Source organism: Lutjanus erythropterus, chromosome 1 (genome assembly GCF_056507025.1).
Source record: "Lutjanus erythropterus isolate fLutEry1 chromosome 1, fLutEry1.hap2, whole genome shotgun sequence".
Lineage (NCBI taxonomy): Eukaryota > Metazoa > Chordata > Actinopteri > Lutjaniformes > Lutjanidae > Lutjanus > Lutjanus erythropterus.
This window is the reverse complement of record NC_139317.1, coordinates 17,684,122-17,706,508: the sequence shown is the minus strand read 5'-3', so window position 1 is coordinate 17,706,508 and position 22,387 is coordinate 17,684,122. Positions and strand designations below refer to the sequence as shown.

The 22,387-nt window shown below is 39.2% G+C and overlaps 1 protein-coding gene across 1 annotated transcript; it reads right to left on the bottom strand.

Moving 5' to 3' along the window:
- Positions 1 to 4,672: 4,672 nt before the first annotated feature.
- tpp2 (tripeptidyl peptidase 2) lies at positions 4,673 to 22,387 on the bottom strand. The gene is made up of 29 exons (XM_084715362.1): positions 22,192 to 22,387; positions 20,225 to 20,353; positions 19,891 to 19,986; positions 19,528 to 19,632; positions 19,273 to 19,397; positions 18,986 to 19,149; positions 16,441 to 16,595; positions 16,269 to 16,345; positions 16,063 to 16,190; positions 15,494 to 15,742; positions 15,281 to 15,396; positions 14,440 to 14,611; positions 14,184 to 14,341; positions 13,998 to 14,074; positions 13,808 to 13,914; positions 13,058 to 13,212; positions 12,726 to 12,842; positions 12,550 to 12,650; positions 12,358 to 12,454; positions 12,136 to 12,273; positions 11,196 to 11,440; positions 10,318 to 10,396; positions 7,991 to 8,029; positions 7,376 to 7,527; positions 7,175 to 7,271; positions 6,857 to 6,987; positions 6,276 to 6,528; positions 5,842 to 5,961; positions 4,673 to 5,367 (listed from the first exon to the last, which is right to left on the bottom strand). The coding sequence occupies exons 1-29, from the start codon at positions 22,354 to 22,356 to the stop codon at positions 5,278 to 5,280; spliced, it is 3,837 nt and encodes a 1,278-aa protein (XP_084571488.1). The 5' UTR covers positions 22,357 to 22,387; the 3' UTR covers positions 4,673 to 5,277.

Below are 22,387 nucleotides of genomic sequence, written 5' to 3'. Positions count from 1 at the left end.
ATTTACCAGAAAGTAGACTGTGAAAGCCTTAGATGACAAGATCAATCTAAAATTGTCAGATTGCAAACCTCTAATTTGAATCACATCAGTTATTTCTCAGTATGGAAGTTTTTAGTCACTTGACTGAGTAAGTAATTTTTTAAGATGCCAGAACATCTGATGGTTCCAGCTCCTGAAATGTGAGGATTTAATATATTTATTTTTTTTATATATATATTTGATAATATCCTAAACATCTTTAGGTTTTGGACAGCTATAGGATGAAACAAGTTATCTGAATATGTAATGTTTGGCTGTGGACCATTTCAAACCATTTTTTTTCAGGATTTAATCTCGTCTGTGGTGGAACAATTTGTCTAGTCCCAGGTCAGTAAGATGACTGATTGTTTACCCCTTTATCACATTACTTCTTGTATTTTACTTTCTGGATTAAATGTTACCAAATGTAGAGGATAAATAAAAGAGTAAAACTTCTCACTTGCAGTGCTTTAAACAATGTACAATTCATATTACAAGACACAACAAATTTGCTGTATGCACAAGTGAGGACCAGAGAACACTTAAATTCTTCCAAATCATTTTTATTCAGTGTTCTTTTCCTTGATTGTGACTTAATTCCAATGTGAGCACAAAATAGTGTGACAGTGGCTCGGGTCTTCTCCACATCATTGAGGAAGAATGGGTATAAAATAATACTAATAAGAGCATACAACCTTATAACATTCTGTAAAATATTGGCATTTACTAGATTTTATAATGACTATAAATATAAACACTCAACATCCAGAAGAAGCATTTCTGAAGTGAAGTTTCCTGACACCAGCAGAGTGAGAGCAAACAGAGGTGTCAGAAACGGACGGTTCAGTCCTGTGGTGAAATATAAGGCCATTTTCGGAGAGACTGTCATTGGCAACGCATACTGTAGACAGCTGAGCCCTGAACAAAACATCTGGCTGAACCAAACCCCAAACACAGGAAAGAGGAGGGGGGAAAAAAAAGACAAAAACAGAAGAGGCAAACTGTAAAGCTGAAATCAAACCCAGCTGACTCCAGTGAATCTCTGTGCACCTGGAGACACCGGTGCTGCAGAAAGTGTATTCAAGTCACAGCTAAAAGCAGACACACATGGTGTTTTTTTCAACCCCATGGCTAAACACGAGTTGACCACTGATGCGCCATGTATGTACAGACGTCCCAGAAAAGATTATTAACTCCCATGGGGACAGAAGGCCTCACCTTGAAAGCAGCTGTTTTTACATTCTTAAGCAGCACTTTCCACTTGAGAGAGGACTTATAACAACATGTTGGTAAGATGAGCAGTGTTTCAATCATCATTTAAAAGGTTGAATCCATTTCCTGCTATTCAATATCGTCATGGCTAATCTGATCATTTTCAGCCTTCATTTGTTAACATGGAACCAACATGGGAAACCAGTCTTTGGTTAAACTGATTTTACAAACTGCGACATGAACTCACTTCACTTGTTTTACAGATCTGCAAGTTACGACAAGAGAGTCACAATTATAAAAGATAAAAAGTGAATATGTAGTTTATATCTTTAACGTGGTCATCCCTCACTGGCACCATGGAAACAAACAACCACATGTCCTCATTAATAAGAGGATTCAGGTGAGATATCTTAAAAAGACCATACCAGCGTTTTTGCAAGCATGTCCAACTAAAATTTAATTTTTGCTGACCATTTACAAATGCACGTGGTGCAGTTTTACATTATCAGATGCATTTGCATGCATTTTTCCTATGATTCTGTAGTCATTGTTTCTCATTAATTTCCATATGACATGAAAATAAATGGTAGACTCTTCAAAACTTGCTCAAAGGCGAACTTCTGACCTAACTCAAAAAGTGTTTGGGTAGGAGACCATCTTGGACTCAAACTGAGTTTCTTTGATGTGTTCTTTGGATAAGGATACATCTGTACACAAAAATGAGAAGAAAATTCCAAAGCACGCTCCTTTAAAACAAATAAAATGCTTGTACTGTCACTACATGGCCATGTTAAATCTTAAAATAAACTCCAATGTGTTTGGGCATCAGTCAAGGACTTCATGACCAAGACTTGTGTGTTTGTTTTAAGGTCTAACATAACCATGCAGTGAGAATAAGACATTTTAACTGTTTTACAATCAAGTTCCTGGAATTTTTTTTGTCATTTTTGTTTCTTTGACCAAACAGTCGGTGGTGGAGATGCATTGTGGATACTGTAGGCACCAGGTTAAGTTCTTTCAAGTTGTATAATTCATCCCAGTGCACATCAAGTCTGCATTCAATTTTGTCAAAGTTGCATTGGAGATGTTTCAAATCAATCTACAAACTAAATTACACTGCACTACCTAGCAGCAATATTGCAACTTTGATTAAAGAAACCCCCTGAAAACTAACAATCAAAGCTTAAATTTAAAGGGAAACGAAGGAAACATGATTAGTTACTTTTTTAAGAATTCAACAAATTCAGCTGTCTACTTCATGAAGGCTGTGTGGATATGGTTTAAACAATATGCCCAAAAAATTAAATAAAATAATAAAATTACATTCCAATTATTTTGACAGATACTCCAAATGTAATGAGTCACAATTTTAGTGGTAATAGCAACTTTTGCATTTCATTTTCACAGGAAAAAAGAATGATGATGCTTCTTTTACTTTATATCAGGTGAATATGAACTTGTAGATGGGGGCATCTTTATGATGGTGTATTGTGACACAATTTGCCTTAAACAAAAAATTGCAGCTCCTATGATTTGGATATTGCACCCTGGCATATTGTGATTTCAATAATATTTCGATTAATTGTTCAGCCCTACAAAAAACCCAAAAACTGTGATCATATTGTGATAATAATTAGAACTGCTAAAATTAATGGATTAATAATCTACTATTACATTAATCATCAAGTATTCTGATAACTGACTAATCATTTTGTGTCTTTTTTTTAAGAAAGAAACAGATTTCAGCTTCTTAAATGTGAGTATTTTCTGTTTTTTATCCCCGTTCTGACAGTAAACTGAGTAAAATCTTTAGAGTAAATCTTTTAAAGTTTAGAGTAGAGTTTAGAGAAGTTTAGAGTAAGTTTAGGGTAAGTAGAGTAATTTAAATCTTTAGAGTAAAATCTTTGATTTGTGGACAAAATAAGACATTTGAAGACATCACCATGGATAACACATAAATATTTATCGCCATTTATGGACCAAACAACTAATTGATCAACTGAGAAAATAATTAACAGATTAATCAATAATCAAAATAGTTGCGGCCCTAATTAAAATATTGCTAAATCCTGATTACTGGTGCTCAGAAATACACAAACAAAACAGCATAAACGGAAATGTCTTCTGTGAAATAATGAAAACTGGTCCAACTTTAAAATCGTTCATAGTAAAAACTTGATTAAAAAATTTGATTTTCAGGGCCTTTAATGCAGACTTGGTGTTCACTATGGATTTACACAAATTAGGCCAATACTTGCCTATAATAACATAATATGCAAAATGGTTAGCTGTGACTTGTGTCTGTGATAAATCAGATGAAATATATAAAACCTCTGGCATGGTCCTTTAAAAGTAAATACGGTATCTGAAGAAAAGAGACAAGTCATGTTTACCCCCCTCTAAATGGCTATAATGTCAGTTCCGTTGGGAGAAAATGTTCATGTACACAAAATATGATCGCAAGTACACAAAAAGTCGTTCACAAACACACACACTCATGAAAGTAACAACAGTGGATATCATCAGAACTTTGTTTGGGATTAAAAATCTTTCAAACTCAAACAAACTAAAATCTGCTTCCAAATAAAACTATTTTTTTTCCTTACACCCTAGAAGACATGCATATATGCAAAATACATCAATTAGAATAATATTTGTATTATATACCTATTGCATCTTAATATTTTTATGTTATGTGTGTATGTACATTATTTTATGACACTGTGTACAAATGCAACATTTTGAATGCTGCAAAGACGTCTTAACACTGTGAGAACATTTTTACAATGAAATCTGATCTGAACATCCTCCTGCTGCCCGCACACTGCATCTATTATGATAGTGAGGTCTGTTATAAGGTCGTCAAATGTGCCACCGCTCAGGTTAACAGCAGCAGGAAGTGGGTGGCCAACACCTCTGGAGGTAAGCAGAAGCCAAAGAAGTGTGTTTGCGGCTCCCTGTTTCACCTGACAAGTCACTGACGGCCTGCATACAGTGCGCGGACACGTCGTGCTGCTGCTCTGTGCTTTGAAATGACACATTTGACACCAAAGGCTGATGGGTGAAATGACTGCAAGCGGCTGAGTGTTGACTGACACTAGTCATTCTGTGGTCAAAACCCTGCACTCTGTTTTTAATCCCATCAGAAAAGGTAAGGTACATGAAGGAAGGCACCTCAACACTGTTTTGTGTTCTGAGACTGCGTACACGAGTCAGACAAGACTAAATGTTATCAACCCGTCCTGGCTGGAACAATTACAACAAAGGGAAAAAAAAAAGATATTAACTTATGTCCAAGCCTCCCTTTTAAATCAGGGATAAGGTCAAACTCTGCGTGCCTTTGTATGTCCGAACACCATGCAGCAGCGAGTCCTCCTGTCTTCTCACTTAAGTATCATCATGGCCAGTTGTTGATATTTTGAAAAAAGTGAGTAGATGGGAAGTAGACTTGGGATGCATCCCTGGAGTCCACACTGGCCATTTTAAAGTATTTACAGGAGAGAATGAGGTTAATTGATATGATATGGAGTCCAGACAGCTGAGGATGGGTGCATGTGAAAGCCTTCAAAATGTGTAGATGACGCCAAAAAAAAGGACAACGCCAAACATAAAAAAGCACTGAACCTCAGTATCAACAAGCCTTGGAAAAAGCTTTGAGCATTAAATATGATGTTTAGAGATGGGATGAATTCACCTAATATTTGTTTATAAAGATCCTTGTTAGCTGCTACAGACGTAGCAAGTATTCTTCCTGGGATTCACATTAAAAAACCCAAGATATTGACACACAACATACTTGGATCCAGTGTGATACAGGAAGAATGTCTGTTAAGGTCTCAAGCTCTTCAAACCATTTACACTCAGCGTTGTCCTTCATTTTGGTGTTCACCTACATCCAAGTTTGAAAAACGAGATGCATAGACCATGTGACCCTGAGGGACATGATATCCAAGTTACCATGTAATGGACCGTGTATGGCCATGCTGCTCATGCATGTGTGTGTGTGTGTGTGTGTGTGTGTGTGTGTGTGTGTGTGTGTGTCTGTGCCTAGAATGGTGTGTAGTCTGCAGGGTACATGACAGGGAGCCAGTTCTCGCTGAAGGTGGCGCAGTGTGTCCATCGGAGGTGCCGCATGAGCTGGAAAACAAAAAACAAACAGAAGTCTAAAAATAAGAAAACACAATGAAAACAATAAATTGGGTTAAATTTTGACTAACTGATAAGGTTACACATTGTCTGAAAAAGTACTACATTATGAACATTGCACATTATCCTGCAACACATGACAACAACTCACTAAATGTGTTATCTTTTCAGACAGAGCAGGATTACATGTGCTACACAGTGTGGCTAACGTTAGCAGTGCTAACACCAGCAGCTTACTCTCCTTGCAGGTTAATGTCCACACGTTTGTGCTGAAAGTGGCTTATTGCACCAGTTGAGTGGTTACATGTCAGTTTATTCAGATACTGATACAACTTTATTTTTATTTTCTATATTAAAATACTGACAAATTGACAAGCAAGGGTAATGTGGTAAATAGTTTAGTTGACTTATCACACACATGTCCATTGTTACTGTTACAGAAATCAGCAGTCCCTGCTCTCATACCTGGATGCAGTTCTTCATGTTCTCTTTCGTGGGCTTCTCCTCCACCATCTTTGAGGCATATTTTAAGGCTCGGCCATACATCTTGTTCACAAGAGCGTGCTTGTATGAAAACATCAACACCTGAGCAGTGGAAAAAAGACAGAAGACAAACAAAACTAAATCAGCTTAACATTTACTGAACTAACACAAACTGGCTAGCTTTATGGCAACACACAATACAACCACCAGTGAATGATTGGACAATGTTCACAGGTAAGAGGCTGAGAATAACAACATACATGGGATGATATTCTGTACATTGTATTTGTGAGCACATCCCTACAAATAAAAGATATATTCACATCGGGGTACTTAACTAACTTATCTGTCCTCAGTAAATAGAGAAACTTTGGCAACTTTGGCGATCCCTTATTTTCTACAAACATTTTGCCCACCTTGGAGTCAGTTAGCTCTGCCCACTTCTGCACCTCCCAGAACGTATCCATCAGGGCTTTGGCCACGTTCTGCAGGCTGTCGTCAGAGCTGCTCGCCACCTGTTCCACAAGCTCTGCATCTGCTACCGTCTGACCCGTGGTAACGGCACTGGCACCTTCCTGTGGCGCAGGGGGCAGCAAGAGCTGGTCGGCCAGAGCGGAGCCCTTCCTACACAGAGCGTCCAGCAGAGACGATTTCTGCTTCTCCATGTCACTGAAACAAAGTCATTAAAAGAGGTCTGAATCAAAGCCTCAAAGTTTAAACAGTCTAGCAGATTTGGTTGGGAAGATTTACTCAGGGTCTCTCACGCTGTTCAGCTGACATCATAAAAAAAAACTTTTATGCTTTAGGGAAAAAGACTAGATGCACCTTTTCACACAGTTTTTGCCATGTATTTTAAGTGAGAGTGTGTTAGTTTTTCACAGAAATGACTTTTTGTGTGGTTAATCACTTTTTCCCCTGCTCTGTTTGCCTCTTTACAATTAAACATTCCTTGCAGAAGGATACTATGATGTTAATACAATTCTTGAGAGACACATACGTCTTGATTGAGGCGGCATCAGGCCGAGGGTCTGTCTTCATGGTGAGGTAAACAGCCAAGGTTGTCTGGTCAATGTGGGAAATGACGATGTCAGCTGCTGACTGCACCTCCCTGAGACGTTTTAATCGCTCCTGAACACAAAACAGAGAGGGAGAAATTACTGTGAGCACAAATATTTGCATAGTTTCAATAGTCCAACATCAATACTTTTTCAGTGTCGAACTTCTAAAACAAAATAATTTAACGTTTCTGGAATTTAATCCTGTCTGAGATATCTTTCATTTTTTTTTTTTTTTTTTTGCTGGTGTGTACTATCACCTTTTCAGAGTCCAGCTGGTGAAGTCTTTGCACGTGCAGCGGAAGGTAATCCGAGTAGTTTTCCCTCAGTTCATCATAGATGGAGCTGGAGTCCAACCTGGACAGAAACAAGAACACAACCGATGGTTTAAAGAGATTGAAAAGAATAAAGCAAAGGAAGCAATGTATTGCCAAGCAAAACAGAAGAGCTACGGTGCACACTTCGTCATCCACTGAATCTTCAAGTCTCTCATTGCTTCTGCAAACTCGTCCTTCACATCCTTCTCTTTGTCTCCTTCCTTGTCCTTCTCCTTCCCTCCATTCTTTGTTTTGTTAGGAGCAGGAATTAAGTGGTAGATGACTGGAACAATGTCCTGTATGGACACACAAAGAATAGTTTAGTCAAAAACCAGTCAGTGATACATTTAAAAAAAATCCATGACCTCTCTTACTACTCTGAATCAGCAAATTCTCACCCTCTTCCTACCATTGTCATGTCCTACGACCCCAAACTCTTTCTGGCTATCTCTCTTTAAATGACTTAAGAAAAAAGCATTTTAACAACCAGTTATACAAATCCAAAGTTCATTATCAATTGATGTTATGTACAGATATTAGTATTCACTGACCACCAGAAAACCTTAACTACTCTACATCAAAATAAAGACCTATTAAGACTAAACTGTTGCATATTTCAGTCACAGAAATGTTGACATGCTTTTACATAATTAATGAAGATATTAACAGATCCCATCCTGACGTAAGGAATAAGCCATTTCCTGATGGTAGGAGAGCAGTGGACGCTCTGTTGTACAGTGTTTCTAGCTCTTCCAGTACCTTTTTAAACTTCCCTTGTCGTTTTGCAGAGGCCTGCCCCTGGTGGTCAGAATAACACACAGTGAGGAAGAGACAACACAAACACACCAAAAAGGATTCTCTCTGTCTTCATTTTTATCTGTCATCCTCGCTCAGAGACTCTAATCCACCTACCTGTCACACTTTAATAAATGGCACAGAGGTAAAACAGTGGTGCAGTCCTTGTTGCTGACAAGCTTTTTTCCTACACCTGCTCTGCTCTTTTCTCAGTATTCAAAACTAGAGACTCAAACAACACATATGTCTGTAGCAATGTAATGTGAAACAATATGAAAACATTGAAAAAAACATATTGAACTGTACATGGTGCTGAAACATCTTTGCATTGGAGCCACTGAGTCAAGCAAGTTCAGCCAAAGACACACGATAGCTGTTCAAAAAAGAGGAGCACCAGCAGCCCGTGGTATAAGAGAATAAGCTTCAGAAATAAAACATTTGCCATTGTATTGTAGAAATTATGTTATTCCCTTTTAAAGAGATATTTCATTCAATATATTTTTTCTTTTATTTTTGCACAAACACCTCTGAATGGACGTAATACAAAGTAAGAAGTGGCACATACCAGCTGTGATAATTGGTACTGACTGAAATGTATCTATAGCACAAGTATGTCAAGTATAGAAAACTGATCATATTCATAATCTTGTTTACAAATTCTTTGATCAAATAGTTTGTGAATTAAATCAATATTTTAGCCCCTTTATAACTTTTTGTGTGGGAAAAGTCAAAGACTGTAAAACAAATAGTAGATGGAGCCACTGTGAACTTATCGATTGGTTTGTGGACAACCTCTTTGAACCCTCGAGTTTGGCATTATGGCCGATGCCACCTTAGCTCACTGGAGCGAAAAGTGATACCTGGTCAAGAGAGGACACGTATTGCTACACCTCTATCCTGACTGAAGCTGACTGAGAACTAGAGATGTTCCTGACAACTAATCTCCCTGTTGATTAGAAGCAAATTTTAATTTAGACGAGTAGAGTAGTCTAAATAGTTTAACTGACTGAGTAACTAACTAACTGAGTATTTCTGGTGCTGACAAGCGAAGTTGGCGGTGTTTAAGTGTATAGTTGATTAACTGCTCACATGCCTACAGAGAACCTGAGAACATGCAGTGGTAGCAACTTGTCAATCACACAACAGCCACGTCCTACAAGATACCCTGCCTGATCATCTATTTTACTCTAAATGGGAACATAATTTACAAATGACATCATGCTGTATTGAAGATGACTTGAAATAGCAACTGAGACTCACTAGGAAACTGAGGTCTTAAATCAAGTGAGAAGTAGGCTCATTTTCTCATAAGCTTACATAAAGTCCAGTTTCTTTTTGCAACCAGTGGAGTCTCCCCCTGACAGCCTTTCCAAAAAATACAGGTTTAAGACACCTCAGGTTTTGAGACACAGAAGCCCTGTCCACTATTTATATGGTCTATGGGAAAAGATTCTGTGCAGCTTCTTGTGTTCAAACATTTAACATTTCAGAGATTTGTCTTCTTTTGATGAACGGGATGTTGAAAGAATTGTCCAGATATCTCAAAGTCAAGTCTTTTTAAAGTATCATTTTGGTAGTAGTAATACCCAGCCCTAGTGAACATATAGTACATAACCTGAGGTAAAGTAATTTTAGAAAAAATCCTTGTTTTGTTTCTCAAACACAACTAATATTTTTCCAGAAGGCCAACAGTGAGGCCTAGAAATGAGGCCCAGAAACTGGTGTTGACAGGCTAAAAAGTCATTTTGACTTCATCATGTTGGCAACTAAAAATATTAGCAGTCTGATGAGCCAATAAACAGTCAGATCCAGATTGTCAAGATCTGACAGAGGTGATCATATGAGCAACATCTAATTGTGTTTTCATATCGAAAACAGAAGGGTGACCAAAGGCAAATGAGTGAGGAAAGTTTTTTTTTTTTTTTCCAAAATGCCATGCGGTAACCAAAAGGACACAAACAAATTTCAGAAGCAACCGACCAGATTCAGCTCAGGTCTGAAAGTGATAAGAGGTAAAATATGCAGAAAAGAGAATACAGAAAAGCAATAAGCATTAGAGCACTGGTCTTTACTCCGATCCTCAGGACCACTACTTTCACATTATTTAACAAGTCGAGCACATTTTCATGGCATGCTGGCCATGGTGACATGTATATTCCACTGTGTAGTTTGTTAGACAAATTCATTACACAACTATCTATAAAAGTCTGTACACTATCCAACTTTAGATTCTGAGGAGCGGGACAGACTACTGCTCTGGAGGACAGACAACAACAAATAAGGCCACTCACTGCTTTCTTGCCGTACTCGCTCTTGGGGACAACCAGAGAGCCTGACAGATAACATCCTGGACTTGTCCCCTTTGGAATCCTGAAAAAAAAGGGAAGGACAAAGAAAGAAAAACGACGATAGAGAATAAAAACAGGAACATTAAACATCTGATCACAATAATAAACTGAATGTTGAAATATTTATTTAAACGTTTTTTCTAACCAGGCAGGCATTTATCCAGCAGTGCTCTGACCTCTGAGCATCCAATTAAGAGTATTTTGAGGTTTAATGCTAATGATTCTTTAACAGTACAACATGAGAAAAGAGTAAGTGTCCCCTGCTAAAAATTTAAAAAAACTTGATACTCTGACATCAAACAAAGCACTGCAAGGTATTTGATTATTAACAGAAATATCTTTAGTTTATGCAGGGAATAATCTTAACCTCAAAACAAAATTTCTCTTGTAGATTGTGAGAGAATGAGAGTATCTACAGTAAACTGAATATCTGAATAGACTTGTGGACAAAACAAGATATTTGAAGAAGTCACCTTGGACTTGTTGAAACAATCAATATTTTTCACAGTTTTATGAACCAAATAACTATGAATTAATGGAGAAAATGATCAACTGATTGATTGATAATGAAAATAATCCTTCCAGAAAGAGATGGAAAGACGGGTACAAATATGTACAACGCATACATGTATACATGTACGACAGAAGTCCGTGTGCTCCACGTTTGGACCCATTTTTCAGCTGACAAGATTGTGACAGGATAAATTAATCAATTAATTGAGAAAATAATCAACAGATTAATGGAAAATGAAAATAATTCTAAGTCTTTCTATAAGATTGAACAAGACAAGAATAAAGTTCGCCTTCGCCAACTGACTCACTTGTCGTCAGGCAGGGCCGTGACATAGAAGGGCTGTGTGGCGCCCGGGGACAAGGTGACAGAGTTTGCCTTCTTCTTGGCCATCAGGGCAGCGCGGTGCGTCTCGTAGACATCTAGAGTGAGTGTTGTGGACAGACGGTGAGAAACCACAAATGGCAGGTCCTTAAGGCGCTCCAGCTCGCTGGACTGCTCGTGGCGGACCTGCAGACGCACAGTGTAGTCGCCCTTTTCCAGCTTCAGAGAATACTGGAGAGGTGAAACAGAAACAGAGATGTGTTAGTTCATGAGTAACATGTACATATACTTCTTCAAACTTGACAGATTATGAGAAAAAATGAACAGAGACACCGACTGTGCCGTTATTTTCATGTCAACAGTGGATGTCTGCTGGCACACAAAGTTCTGCAGGTGGCTGACAGGTTTTGGCAATTTTTTAATGCTTCATCCTCCACCCTATCAATTCCTCTTTTTTCCCATATTTATCGACCACATCATAATTATAGAGTCACTAAGTGTTGTCAACTTGGTGACAACAGATTCTGTGACTTTTCAGACCCTCTAAGTGATTTTATTTCTAAAAAATGACAAATTTAGCAACTTCTTGTGACCATCAGGGGTAAGGCAAGAAATATATTCAAATATTATATCGTAATTAATTCACATGCGTCCTAGTCATAGTGAAACCTTTTACTTGAAATCTGTGATGTCCTTGTAATGAGTTTGTGATTATTTGGCTAAAGATTTTTCTATATTTAATATGGCTTGACTTGGTCTTTCCTTTGCTGCAACTGACACAACCACTCGTTATGGTAGATTGGCCTCAGGGTTTTAGTCTGTCAGAATGATGGATGGCCTTCAGATTTTTTCCATCATTGTTTTAAAAAAAACAGTCAAAGACAGATAATAATGCATCCTCTGGGATCCACCTCTTCTATGTGTACCTGATGTGGGTAGGCGTCCCCTGAGCCCAGTAGTCTCTTGTTCTGATCAAACAGCATCCAGAGCTGACTGTCAAACTCAGACTCGTACAGCAGCTCACACAGCATGGGACAGCTGGGGGTCACCTCGCCACTCTTAGGCTGAGGACAGAGCAAAAGAAGATTATACACACATAGAAAAAGAAAATTTTCTCTATTGTAAAGTGCTGATGGTGCTGGCAGTACCTGGTGAAAGCTGTAGGTGAGAACGATCTCATAGAGTTGTCGGTTATTAGGAAGAACATCCCTCATTCCCAGAGCTTTTGTCTTTGAACTTACAGGCCTAAAAACAATAACAGCAGCAGCAGGGATCAAACAACGAACGGCACAGATGTGGAAGAACAAAGCGTGTGTGAGTGTGTGGGAACGTGCAGTCACCTGAGAGGCTGAACCCAAGACTTGAGGGTGATAGTGGGGGACACCTCCTCGTACCTCAGAGGTGACGACACGTCAAAACTCGTCACTCCCTCTGAGGCATGCTGGGAAGAGACAAATAAGAATTACAAACTGGGCTTTAGTTTCATTGCTAATCTGTGTGTCTGTGCTCTTCTTACTATGTGCAGGGGTGAAGGAGAAATACTGAGTCCGTGGAACGAGATGCTGTAGTCCACAGTGACGTCACCCAGGCTTGCCCACCAGCGCGCAATGCACAACTCTACTACCCGACCTGACTGAGAGGAGATTAAAAAACAGACAGAAATTAACCCACTTCTGTGTCTTTATTATATGTGTGCATCTACAAAGTGAAGTGACTTCCATTCTAGGCACTTCCAGACATCATGTGGCAGAGAACTACAGATAAAAACTTGCTTTTTTATATACTGACAGAATGACCTATATGCAAAATCTCAGTCAAATAAACATATGTTACAAATGAAATACATACCAGCACAGGGAAAGCCTCAGTTAGTGAGCCTCTTTCCAACAGTGAAGAAAACTTGTAGAATTCATTAGCTCTGTATGCTTTCTGCTTAACCAGGTGCACCGCATGGAGAACAAACTTTGACGACACATCTCCCGAATGAGACGTCAGTGTGATTTCTGCAGGAGAGAGAGGTGAGAAACACGAGAACAAGGAGAAGAGAGAATGTAGACAAAGGAGAGAAAGCAAGGGTGGAAGACAAGAAGAGACAAAGATCTTAAACAAGAGTTTAAGATTAAAATTTTGATTTTGCACATCTATTATAGCACAGCTATTTGATAATGCAAACTGGACTAACTTTTCCCCAGTCTATAATGCACTTGTTCATCCATTTCTAACAATAAACCAATCTGTCAGCAGGGTTTTCCCTACAATTATACACAAAGGAAGGGAAGTTTAGAGACAACCCAACTCTTCCACATATCTAGGGAAAATGCTGTGATTGTTAAATTATTCCGTTGCACCTAAAAAAATTAATTCTTGGGGAAACAGTTGACAGCTAAAGTCTAAATCAGCAAGGCAGACTATGGCAGGAACAATCTACAATCACGCAGAGATGCAATATACAGATTTTCCAACACAGTTAACCAAAGGGCAAAAGCAGTCCTGAATAACTTGTAAGCACTTGTGCTGAGCCCTGCTGAGTACCCTCTTAACAAATAAATGAACAAACTTCAAATCTAAACCCCTTATCACACACACAGAAACACTGACCTGCCCAGGAGGCTCCCTGAGGAACAGTGATGAAGTGGCGTCTGATCTGTCCTGGTCTGAAGTGGACGTCTGTGAAAGAAACCTCCTGATTACGACTGTCAGCCACTCTGTCAGGCGAGAGAGACAAAGAGCTGTCAGACACACACGAAGAGTGACAAAAATAAAATGTCAATGTGATGTAAGAACTTACTTAGCAGGGATAATAACTGTGATTGGAACTCTGAACAGGGGGCCGCAGGTAGGTGCTGCTGTATCATACCCACATACCTTAAAAAAGAAAAAAGCAGACATTCAAAGTGACCGGAATAAGATTAACTGTCTCAGAAACAATGTCCATCTTCTCCTCCTGCTCTCTGTCCTACTTTCCTGTTCCTACCTCTGTGTAGTGCACTCCCTCTCTCAGTCCCACAGGGTCGATGCGGACATTGACGTGACGACACTGGTTCATCAGCTCTAGATGGGAAGGACACTGTACCCACGGGGCCGCACAGGTGAGGGCCAAGTGTAGCTGCAAGGAGATTCGCTCAGGGTTTCCTGTGATGGACATTAGAAAAAGACAGACAGTGAATACATATGTCCACACAAAAATAATATCATGAAAAAGCCACTGATGATTGTAGTCAGAACAGTACCTGTGTTCTCTGGGAAGATGGGTTCAATTCCTACTCCGTGATCTGAGGGTGCAAGAATCTGGGCTGGGTCCCTGAGGTAGATGCCTTTTTGTGATCCCACACTTACTGAGAAGCCAAGGTGGCTTGTGGGTAAAGAGGCATGTTGAGTGAGGTAGTCTAATGCCTTGTCAACCTGAGAGGAAGAAAGGGAGCAGGTTAATGCAATGGTTCTTAAATATAGGTCCGTGGCACTTTGCCAGGGGGTCCATGAAAAGTTTTCAGAACCATTTATTAAAATGATCATAATATATAATATACAAAAATGATATTTAAATCACAGTCCAACAAATATTTTTATTTTTAAATCTTATATTTCATAAATTCCATTCTAAACTAACATCTATTATTCTTCTTTTTGTTTTTACTAGGTCTATTTTAAATTTCCTATTGTTTATATATTTTTACAGTATACTATTTTTAAAAATCTGAACATTTTACATTTTATTGTATGCACTAAGAGTAAAACAAACTCTCTTCATGTGTATGTTATGGGTATTCTTTGCTGACATGGTGCAAATAATTTAAATACATGTGCCAATACATATTTGTTATACATCTGTCTGTTATTTCACATAGCAAGTATGAGTGTTAATAAGTTAATAGGTGACACAGAATTGATTGTTAGATTGTCATAGAGGAGTAAAGAAACCAGAAGATATTCACATTGAAGAAGCTGGACAAGACTTTTTTTTCTTAAGAAATTACTCAAACTGATTAAATGATTATCAAAGTATTTGGCAATTAATCTAATAATTGATTAATTGATGCAGTTCTACTTCTATAGCAGCTATATTCATCTTACCTGGATGATTCCGTGGCCCTGTGCAAACACCTCGATGTCATCGACCTTCAGAGCTGTGTTTTCCAGCGCTCTCCTCACCGCAGGAACAGAGGGACTGATCCCATTCTGCTTCAGTCCTTTAGCAAACAAAAACACACACCATCTTCAGCTTTGCATTCACACACACTTCCATACATGCAATATATTCCCATGTCTAGATGAGCCTGGACGCACCTGAGAGGATTAGTGCGATGCCTCCGCAGGCATTAGGGGATGACATGGATGTGCCGTTCATCAGCTGGGTACCACGGAGAGTCCAGTTGGGTACAGATGCGATGGCACCACCAGGGGCACTGATGCTGACCCCCAGGGCCCCATCTGTACTGGGGCCCCTGGAAGACCAGGTGTACTGGTTGGGAGGCAGCTTCTCCCTCAGGGAATATTCTGCCACCATCATGTCTGGAGTCACATATGCTCCAACTCCTACAGAGAGAAGAGAGAAGTAATCCAGTCGATTTGTGGTTTGAAAAATGTAATACAAATAATTTAAGCTTCTGTGTGATCCCTATGGACATCCAAATAGAAAATGTATTAATATAAATTAGGGATGCTAAATGTATATGGAATTTCCATGATAACACATACTAATAATTACTTCAACCTCACAATAGTCAGGATTCATAAAATTAATGTGTTTTTATCTTTCCTGCTGTGGATATCCAGTGTAATCATGGATAAATACTTCAGTTACATGCAGCTTGAAGGTGTAAAGTTGAGTGATAATCTGTCATCAGTGTGTGTACCTATGACACTGCTTGTTGTTCCCCCTGGGCAGCCGACCGTGGAGAGACAGGGGCCGTTGTTTCCTGCGCTTGAAACAAACATCACATTGTGCTTCTGCACAGCTTCTGTGATCACCTCACAAATCCTCCTGAAAGTCAAATTAATAAAGATCAGTGACACACAAAATAAACCCACACTATCACACACATCTCAGTGGAATACTTACCCTGAATTAGGCCAGTGTGTGGCTTCCCCATAGCTATAGTTAACCAGGTCACACTTGTAGTTGATGACTTCAATCATCTTTGAGCGACAAGAGAGATGGAAAAATTAAAGGGTGACAGGAAAAAAAAGAAGCAACGTGCAAATTTATATTCATTAGAGTCTGGGTAATATACCGCTCGGATGAGCCCTGTGCCAGTTTCCATGGTACTGAGGCGAGTGTCTCCAATCTTCAGAGCTAGGATTTGTGCACCGGGGGCCACACCGTTGCGCTCAGGTTCCTCTGGGAAGTAACCTGCTGCGATGCTGGCGACATGTGTCCCATGAGCCCCTTTGAAAGCACACAAGCAAGTTAGATTGGAGAAAACAGCCTGAACTAGGGGCTATACAACATAGCCAGGTTTTCTTTGCATGAGCTGGCTCGACAATACCTAAAACCCCAGTCAGAGATAACAGGTATCATGACAGTGGTTAACAATCTGCTTTGTTAACAGGGTTTTTATCATCAAGCTCTCTGTGCATCCCCATAAAGGGGGCATTCCATGCAACATCTGACTCTCTTTCGCTTAAGGAAAATTGAGTGATGGTGTTCCTCCTCCTTCAGTCAAGTGGAATAAGTTGTTGTAATGGAGAGTTTTGAAGAATATTTTTAATAATATTACGGCAAAAAGAAACACTCTTGCAGCAAAAAGGGGAAAAAAAGGAATGCTGGTTCAGAAAATGCCCTGTTTCACTTTCTACTGCCTGTACACTTTGAAAGCCTTAAAAAAACAATAAAAAGGGATTGCTGGTAAAAAAATAACTAATCAACATAATGCACTTCCAGTGGCTTTAAAACTGCATATTAAACTTTGCACTTGATACAGCACATTTAAACATAATACTCAAGAAGTGCATTTACATTAGACACTGTTCCAAAATGAGCCATATCTAGAAATCACTTTAATGTTTTGCCAAATAAAAGTGAAATTATTATTTTTTTACCGGAATCATTTTTAATCAATCCTATTCTATTTAATTAATAAATAGGATAGACTAATCAATTTGCTAATCATGTTCTGAGCTTCAGTATCAGCAGTATGAAATGGACTTGGCAGCAAATGAGGATTAAGCATAAAATCATCATTCAAAGTGGTCTGTAGTTGCTTCATTCTTCTTTTAGTGTATGAATGATGTAATAATGGGGAAAAAACAATTTTCTGCTTCATCAACTGAATGCATGTAGGTTCCCATAGCAACATGATGCATACAGTTTGTGCTGCTGTTATTACCTTACACAGCTTTGTTCAGTAACATTACTAACATACAGCTCAACAGGTTCGCTTATATAACATATTCTTTCAGCTGACAATCTATATCACTCATAGAGAATATCTTCACAAAAAGAATTTGTTAAAGATAATTTGTTAACGCGCTTTTTACAGCCGATTTAATTTGAAACTCTGAACATAACCTCCTCCGGACCAGCCTGTGTGTTCAGATAAGTTACCATGGTGATATAGCCAAGTTAAAAGAGAGTCACTTTCTTGATGAGATCAGGCAGCCGCCACAGGAGGTGGTGACAAAAAACTGTAGTCATGACAGACACTTTCCAGCAGCCTTCACAGATTATACAGGAAGTCACAGAAATATTTACATCCTGTTAGATCATCTGTAGACTACGTTTAGTCTGCACACCACATTCACAGGTGAAGAAATAAAGAGCGCTCTTGATCGTTGATTAAGTTGAAGCAGAAGAGATCCCCCTATTGTTACACAATCCTCCATTCTTTTATCTGCCTTGTAAAGCACTTTGTAGCTGCCTGTTAAGTGCCTGATAAGTCATATATACATATAACCTGATTATCAGCCACAAAATATATACCTGTTAACAGATCTAAACTGCATTACACAACATAAAACTAATGTATTAAAGCCTTATTTTCTATGTAATTGTAACATCTAAGGCTGGATATAACACATGGTGTTTGTTGTCAAAACTAAAAAGCCAATCAGAGCCTGTCAGCTCATCAGTCAGGTGACAGCCAGGTGTTTGCAGTTGGTTGGTTGAACCTGCTGTGCCTGGCTGTAAAAACTGCAGCCACCTTGTTCTCATGAGGTTATTGATGCCCAGGTGTGCATGACATCAGGGCAAGTCAGGATCAAGTCAGGCACAAATCTAACCAGCATGCATTGGGAGGCGATCACCAGTGATCAGTTCTGCGCAGGCCTGGCTCACCTCAAATGAGCCTGTTGAAAATTCTGGCTTTAGACTCAAAATAACTCACCAACCCATTAGTCTTGCTTTGTAATACACCCCTCCGGTGAAGCTGCCATTGCTCACTAGGGCTGTATACTAGCAAAAATTTGGTGATACAATACATGTCATGATAAAAGGGGTTATGATTCAGTATACTGCAGTATACTGAATCTGTAGGCAAGGTGATGTATTGCTTATATAAGAAAACTGTCATGGAATAAATAAGAAACTATCATCTGCATAAAAAGTTCAAAAGTTTACTCTTTATACAATCATAACAGTGAAGAGAGATAACAAAATTGTCTAGCTTTGATTTTGAGAATCAATACAGTATGATAATACATAATATTGCAATACTTATGAGTATCAATGTTTTCTTACACCCCATCACTGTTACCCTGAACACTGTTTGTGTAAACAGACTGAATCATCAAAAGGCTTCCTTTCAGAGGAGGCAGACTGTGTGCTTTTGGATATCTTACCTCCACTGGTGACAATGCAGAGTGTGTTTCCCTCGTCATAAATATTTACAGAGTAATTAAGCATTTCGGCATTTCCTAACGTGGCGTACTCTTGTGACTCTCTGTAGGAGCTCAGCACAGTGCACTGTGACAGCTCTCCACACTCTGAAGTGTCGACTACAGCCCTAAAGAGAGTAAGGAGAAACAGGCAATGTCAAGGATAGATACACTATTAAACAAACAGCAAAGAGTATTTGGGGAAACTTAAGAAAACTTGTATAAAAAGGAAAAATGTTGGTGCAGCTTACTTCCATGTGACACCATCATGCCAAAGCACACAGTCATACACAGGACCAGGATCACTGTATTTCTTTTCTAGTGATGCCAGCAGCTCTGACTGACACTGCAGCTCTTCTTTTTGCAACTTCTCCATCTGAGGAGAGGGGGCAGGGTGGAAGACACAGGCAAGCGAGGAATCAGATAAGGAAACACCACATTACTCGGTCTAGAAACTGCCTGCAAAAACTGACAAGAACAAAAACCTCCAGCTCTGTAGTTCTGACCTGTAAGGGTGTCGGGTGAGAAAGGTCAAACTCTTCTGTCTTGCGGGAGACCTCAGCAAGTGCTGCTCTGTGTGGTGGGTCCCACAGCTTCTCCTTCCGCTCTTTCTAGAGGACAAAAGTGCCAGAATAACAACATTTTCAGTCATTTTGTCGACAGGATTCAGACTTGATCTACCATCATGGAGAAGACATACAACCATCCCAAAATATCTGAGCTAATCTAACCTAACCTCATCAAACCTGAGAGTAATCGGTCCTTGTGTGTCATATGTCACCAGAGCACTAAGCTCTACGCACAACCTTAGTGTTGCAAAATCAAATCCATGACAGACCCAGTACAGTAATAATGTCATGTCGTCCTACCTGTATTCTTTCTTTAAGAGCCTTAGGGAAGAACTCGTAGCCATTTTTAACTCCAATGCGATACTTCCCTGATGGATTGACCCAAGCAGGAGGGATCTGAAAGACATAAAAAGACACAGTGTGAGACAAATATGAAGAAAAATAGTTAAAGTGCAGGTCTACTGATCTAGTGGAGTACACTTGGATTTAAAAATGGATCATTGAGAATCAATAAAAGTAATCATTACATGATATCAGATGTAGGACGATACCTGTAATGGAACAATCCTTATGTGACATTTATTATTTATTTATCTTTTTTTATTAGTCTTAATGTCATAAAGTGTTTACTGACCTTAAGTGTTCTACCAGAGAGGCCAGTGATTGTCCCATCTTTAGGTTCTACCAGTGTGGTCATGTTCACGTCACCGCTGCCTGTTGTATCGATGATGTCGATGATCTTTGGCTTCCCCTCAGTCGTGACCTAAAGATACAGCAATGGAACAAAAATCTGTGATCAATTAAGAAATTCATGCTGAAAGGATGTGAAGTAGTGGCTGACAACACAGGTTTTTCAGTGGCTGATACCAGTATTTAGAGAACGGGGCAGCTGATGGCCAATATAACATGCCAATATCAAGACAAAGAAAAGTCATGTCCTTTATTTCATCTTTAGAAAAGATGACTGTGACTGAGGAAATTTAGGCAAACATTTACAACAGGGTGCATGAGAGTTACAGTACACCAACTTTTTCACCACCTTTCCAAAACTCACAGGTACAGCGCTAACATCACTCCACAGCAGATGAGCCAGCAGAGATTTTTTGTTTATCAGCCTTGTGAACACAGGCATCGGCTGATGTAGATTGTCTCAAAATGCCAGACAATCTGTCTATTACTAATGCAAAGTAGATATTCAGTCAGTGAAAGGAGGACTGAGGACATCATAAACCAGCCAGGCCTATTCAAGTGGCTGCCCGTGGGCCAAATCTGGCCCTTTAATGACCTCAATTTGGCCCTTCAATAATTTATAAATATATATCATTGTGACTTTATTCAAATAGCTTGCTAACATTCTAAGTTTATGAGTGTTTACACTATTTATTAGGGGATAATTTTAGAAGTTGGCTAATTAGCCCACTCATCAATTATGCCTGTCATTAAGCACAGAGACACTTACTACAGAAGTCTGTTTAAGCAGAGGGAATTTAAAACCAATGTTAAATGAGTTTATAAAAACAACAAGCTACTTTTAATCTAGGATTACAAGGATGTTTTGTTTTGGCCTGTACTTTTGAACATAATGTTTCTTTTTCCAAATTTAATATGGTGGAGGAAAAAAATAATAAAAAGGTGTATTAAAAAAGTGCACTGTTTTACACATTTATGTTCCTATCTTTGCAGACATAAGAAATCTAAACGTCCTTAAGCACTTCACTGTTTTCAAATCTCGCCCTTCTCAAAGATAATTGAATAGGCTTGTCATAAACTAAAACAAAAACATATCATAGCCCGTCGCTTTGAATCGAAACTTAAATCTGAGTAATGTAAAAACCATCCTGAAGAGTCAATGAACTTTCAATACCTCCTGTAAACACAGTATTATATTATATATAGTATTTGTTTACACATGCTGAGGGGGTCAGATTCACTCTCTGTCCTTTTAAGCAGTACTGAGGCAAGGTGACATGTAGACTAACTGAAAACAACTGGTTTAGTGTAACACTGTGCTAACTAACCTAGTTACACAGACACAACGTGTAAGAAAACTATCATGCTTTAATTAACTTGGTAATATGTAGCAGTAGCTATCTAAACAGATTCCGGTGTGACTTGGCAGTTAACATATGGTTACAGCTTACTAACCGACAACTAACCTACCTAACGTTAGTTTAACTACTACTAATCTAGTCGTGGCCGCAAAACTGTATTTAATCGAGAAGTATTGATGAGAGACAAGGGAATCTGATGCGGACAAATTCAGATGTTGGCTGCTAGGCTAACATACTAGCAGGTATGCCAACTAACGGTAGCTAACGTTAAATTACTTAATTGTAAATTAGTTTTGCATCGAAACACGTTGTGACAACAGGAAAAGCTAATTGCTATCAAATGCTTTGTGGTGATTAGGTTGTCATAAAAGTTCTGGAGCTAACTGTCATAATTGTTGTGTGTATCTATATAATGCCAGGAAGCTAACTAGCTAGCTAGCTCCTGCCGTTGGATGACTGAATGCAAATTAAGTGAATGAGTGGGGCCTTTAGCATTGCTCGCTAACACCGACTAGCTGTGAGCTAACGTGAGGCAGCCGGTCAGATTTACCTGCATGCCGGGGGCCCCGGGATCCACGCCGGTGTCGAGGATAGCGATGAGAACCCCTCGGCCATCGTACTCAGGGAACCTGGTAAGATAAGACGTGGCACCGGTCTCTTTCTTGGGGAGCAGCCCGTGGAAGGGGAACGGTTCTTCGGTAGAATGAGCAGCCATGATCAAAAGAGCGACAATGAAAACAAAGCAG

Bases quoted from the DNA above. Each gene is read 5' to 3' on its own strand.
- tpp2 (XM_084715362.1), bottom strand. From the start codon at position 22,356: ATGGCTGCTCATTCTACCGAAGAACCGTTCCCCTTCCACGGGCTGCTC. The intron at 16,346-16,440 runs GTATATTACCCA...TGTCGCTCAAAG, and splicing joins GCACAGGGCTCATCCGAGCG to ATGATTGAAGTCATCAACTA. The intron at 12,651-12,725 runs GTAAGAAGAGCA...GTCTCTTCCCAG, and splicing joins CTCCTTCACCCCTGCACATA to CATGCCTCAGAGGGAGTGAC.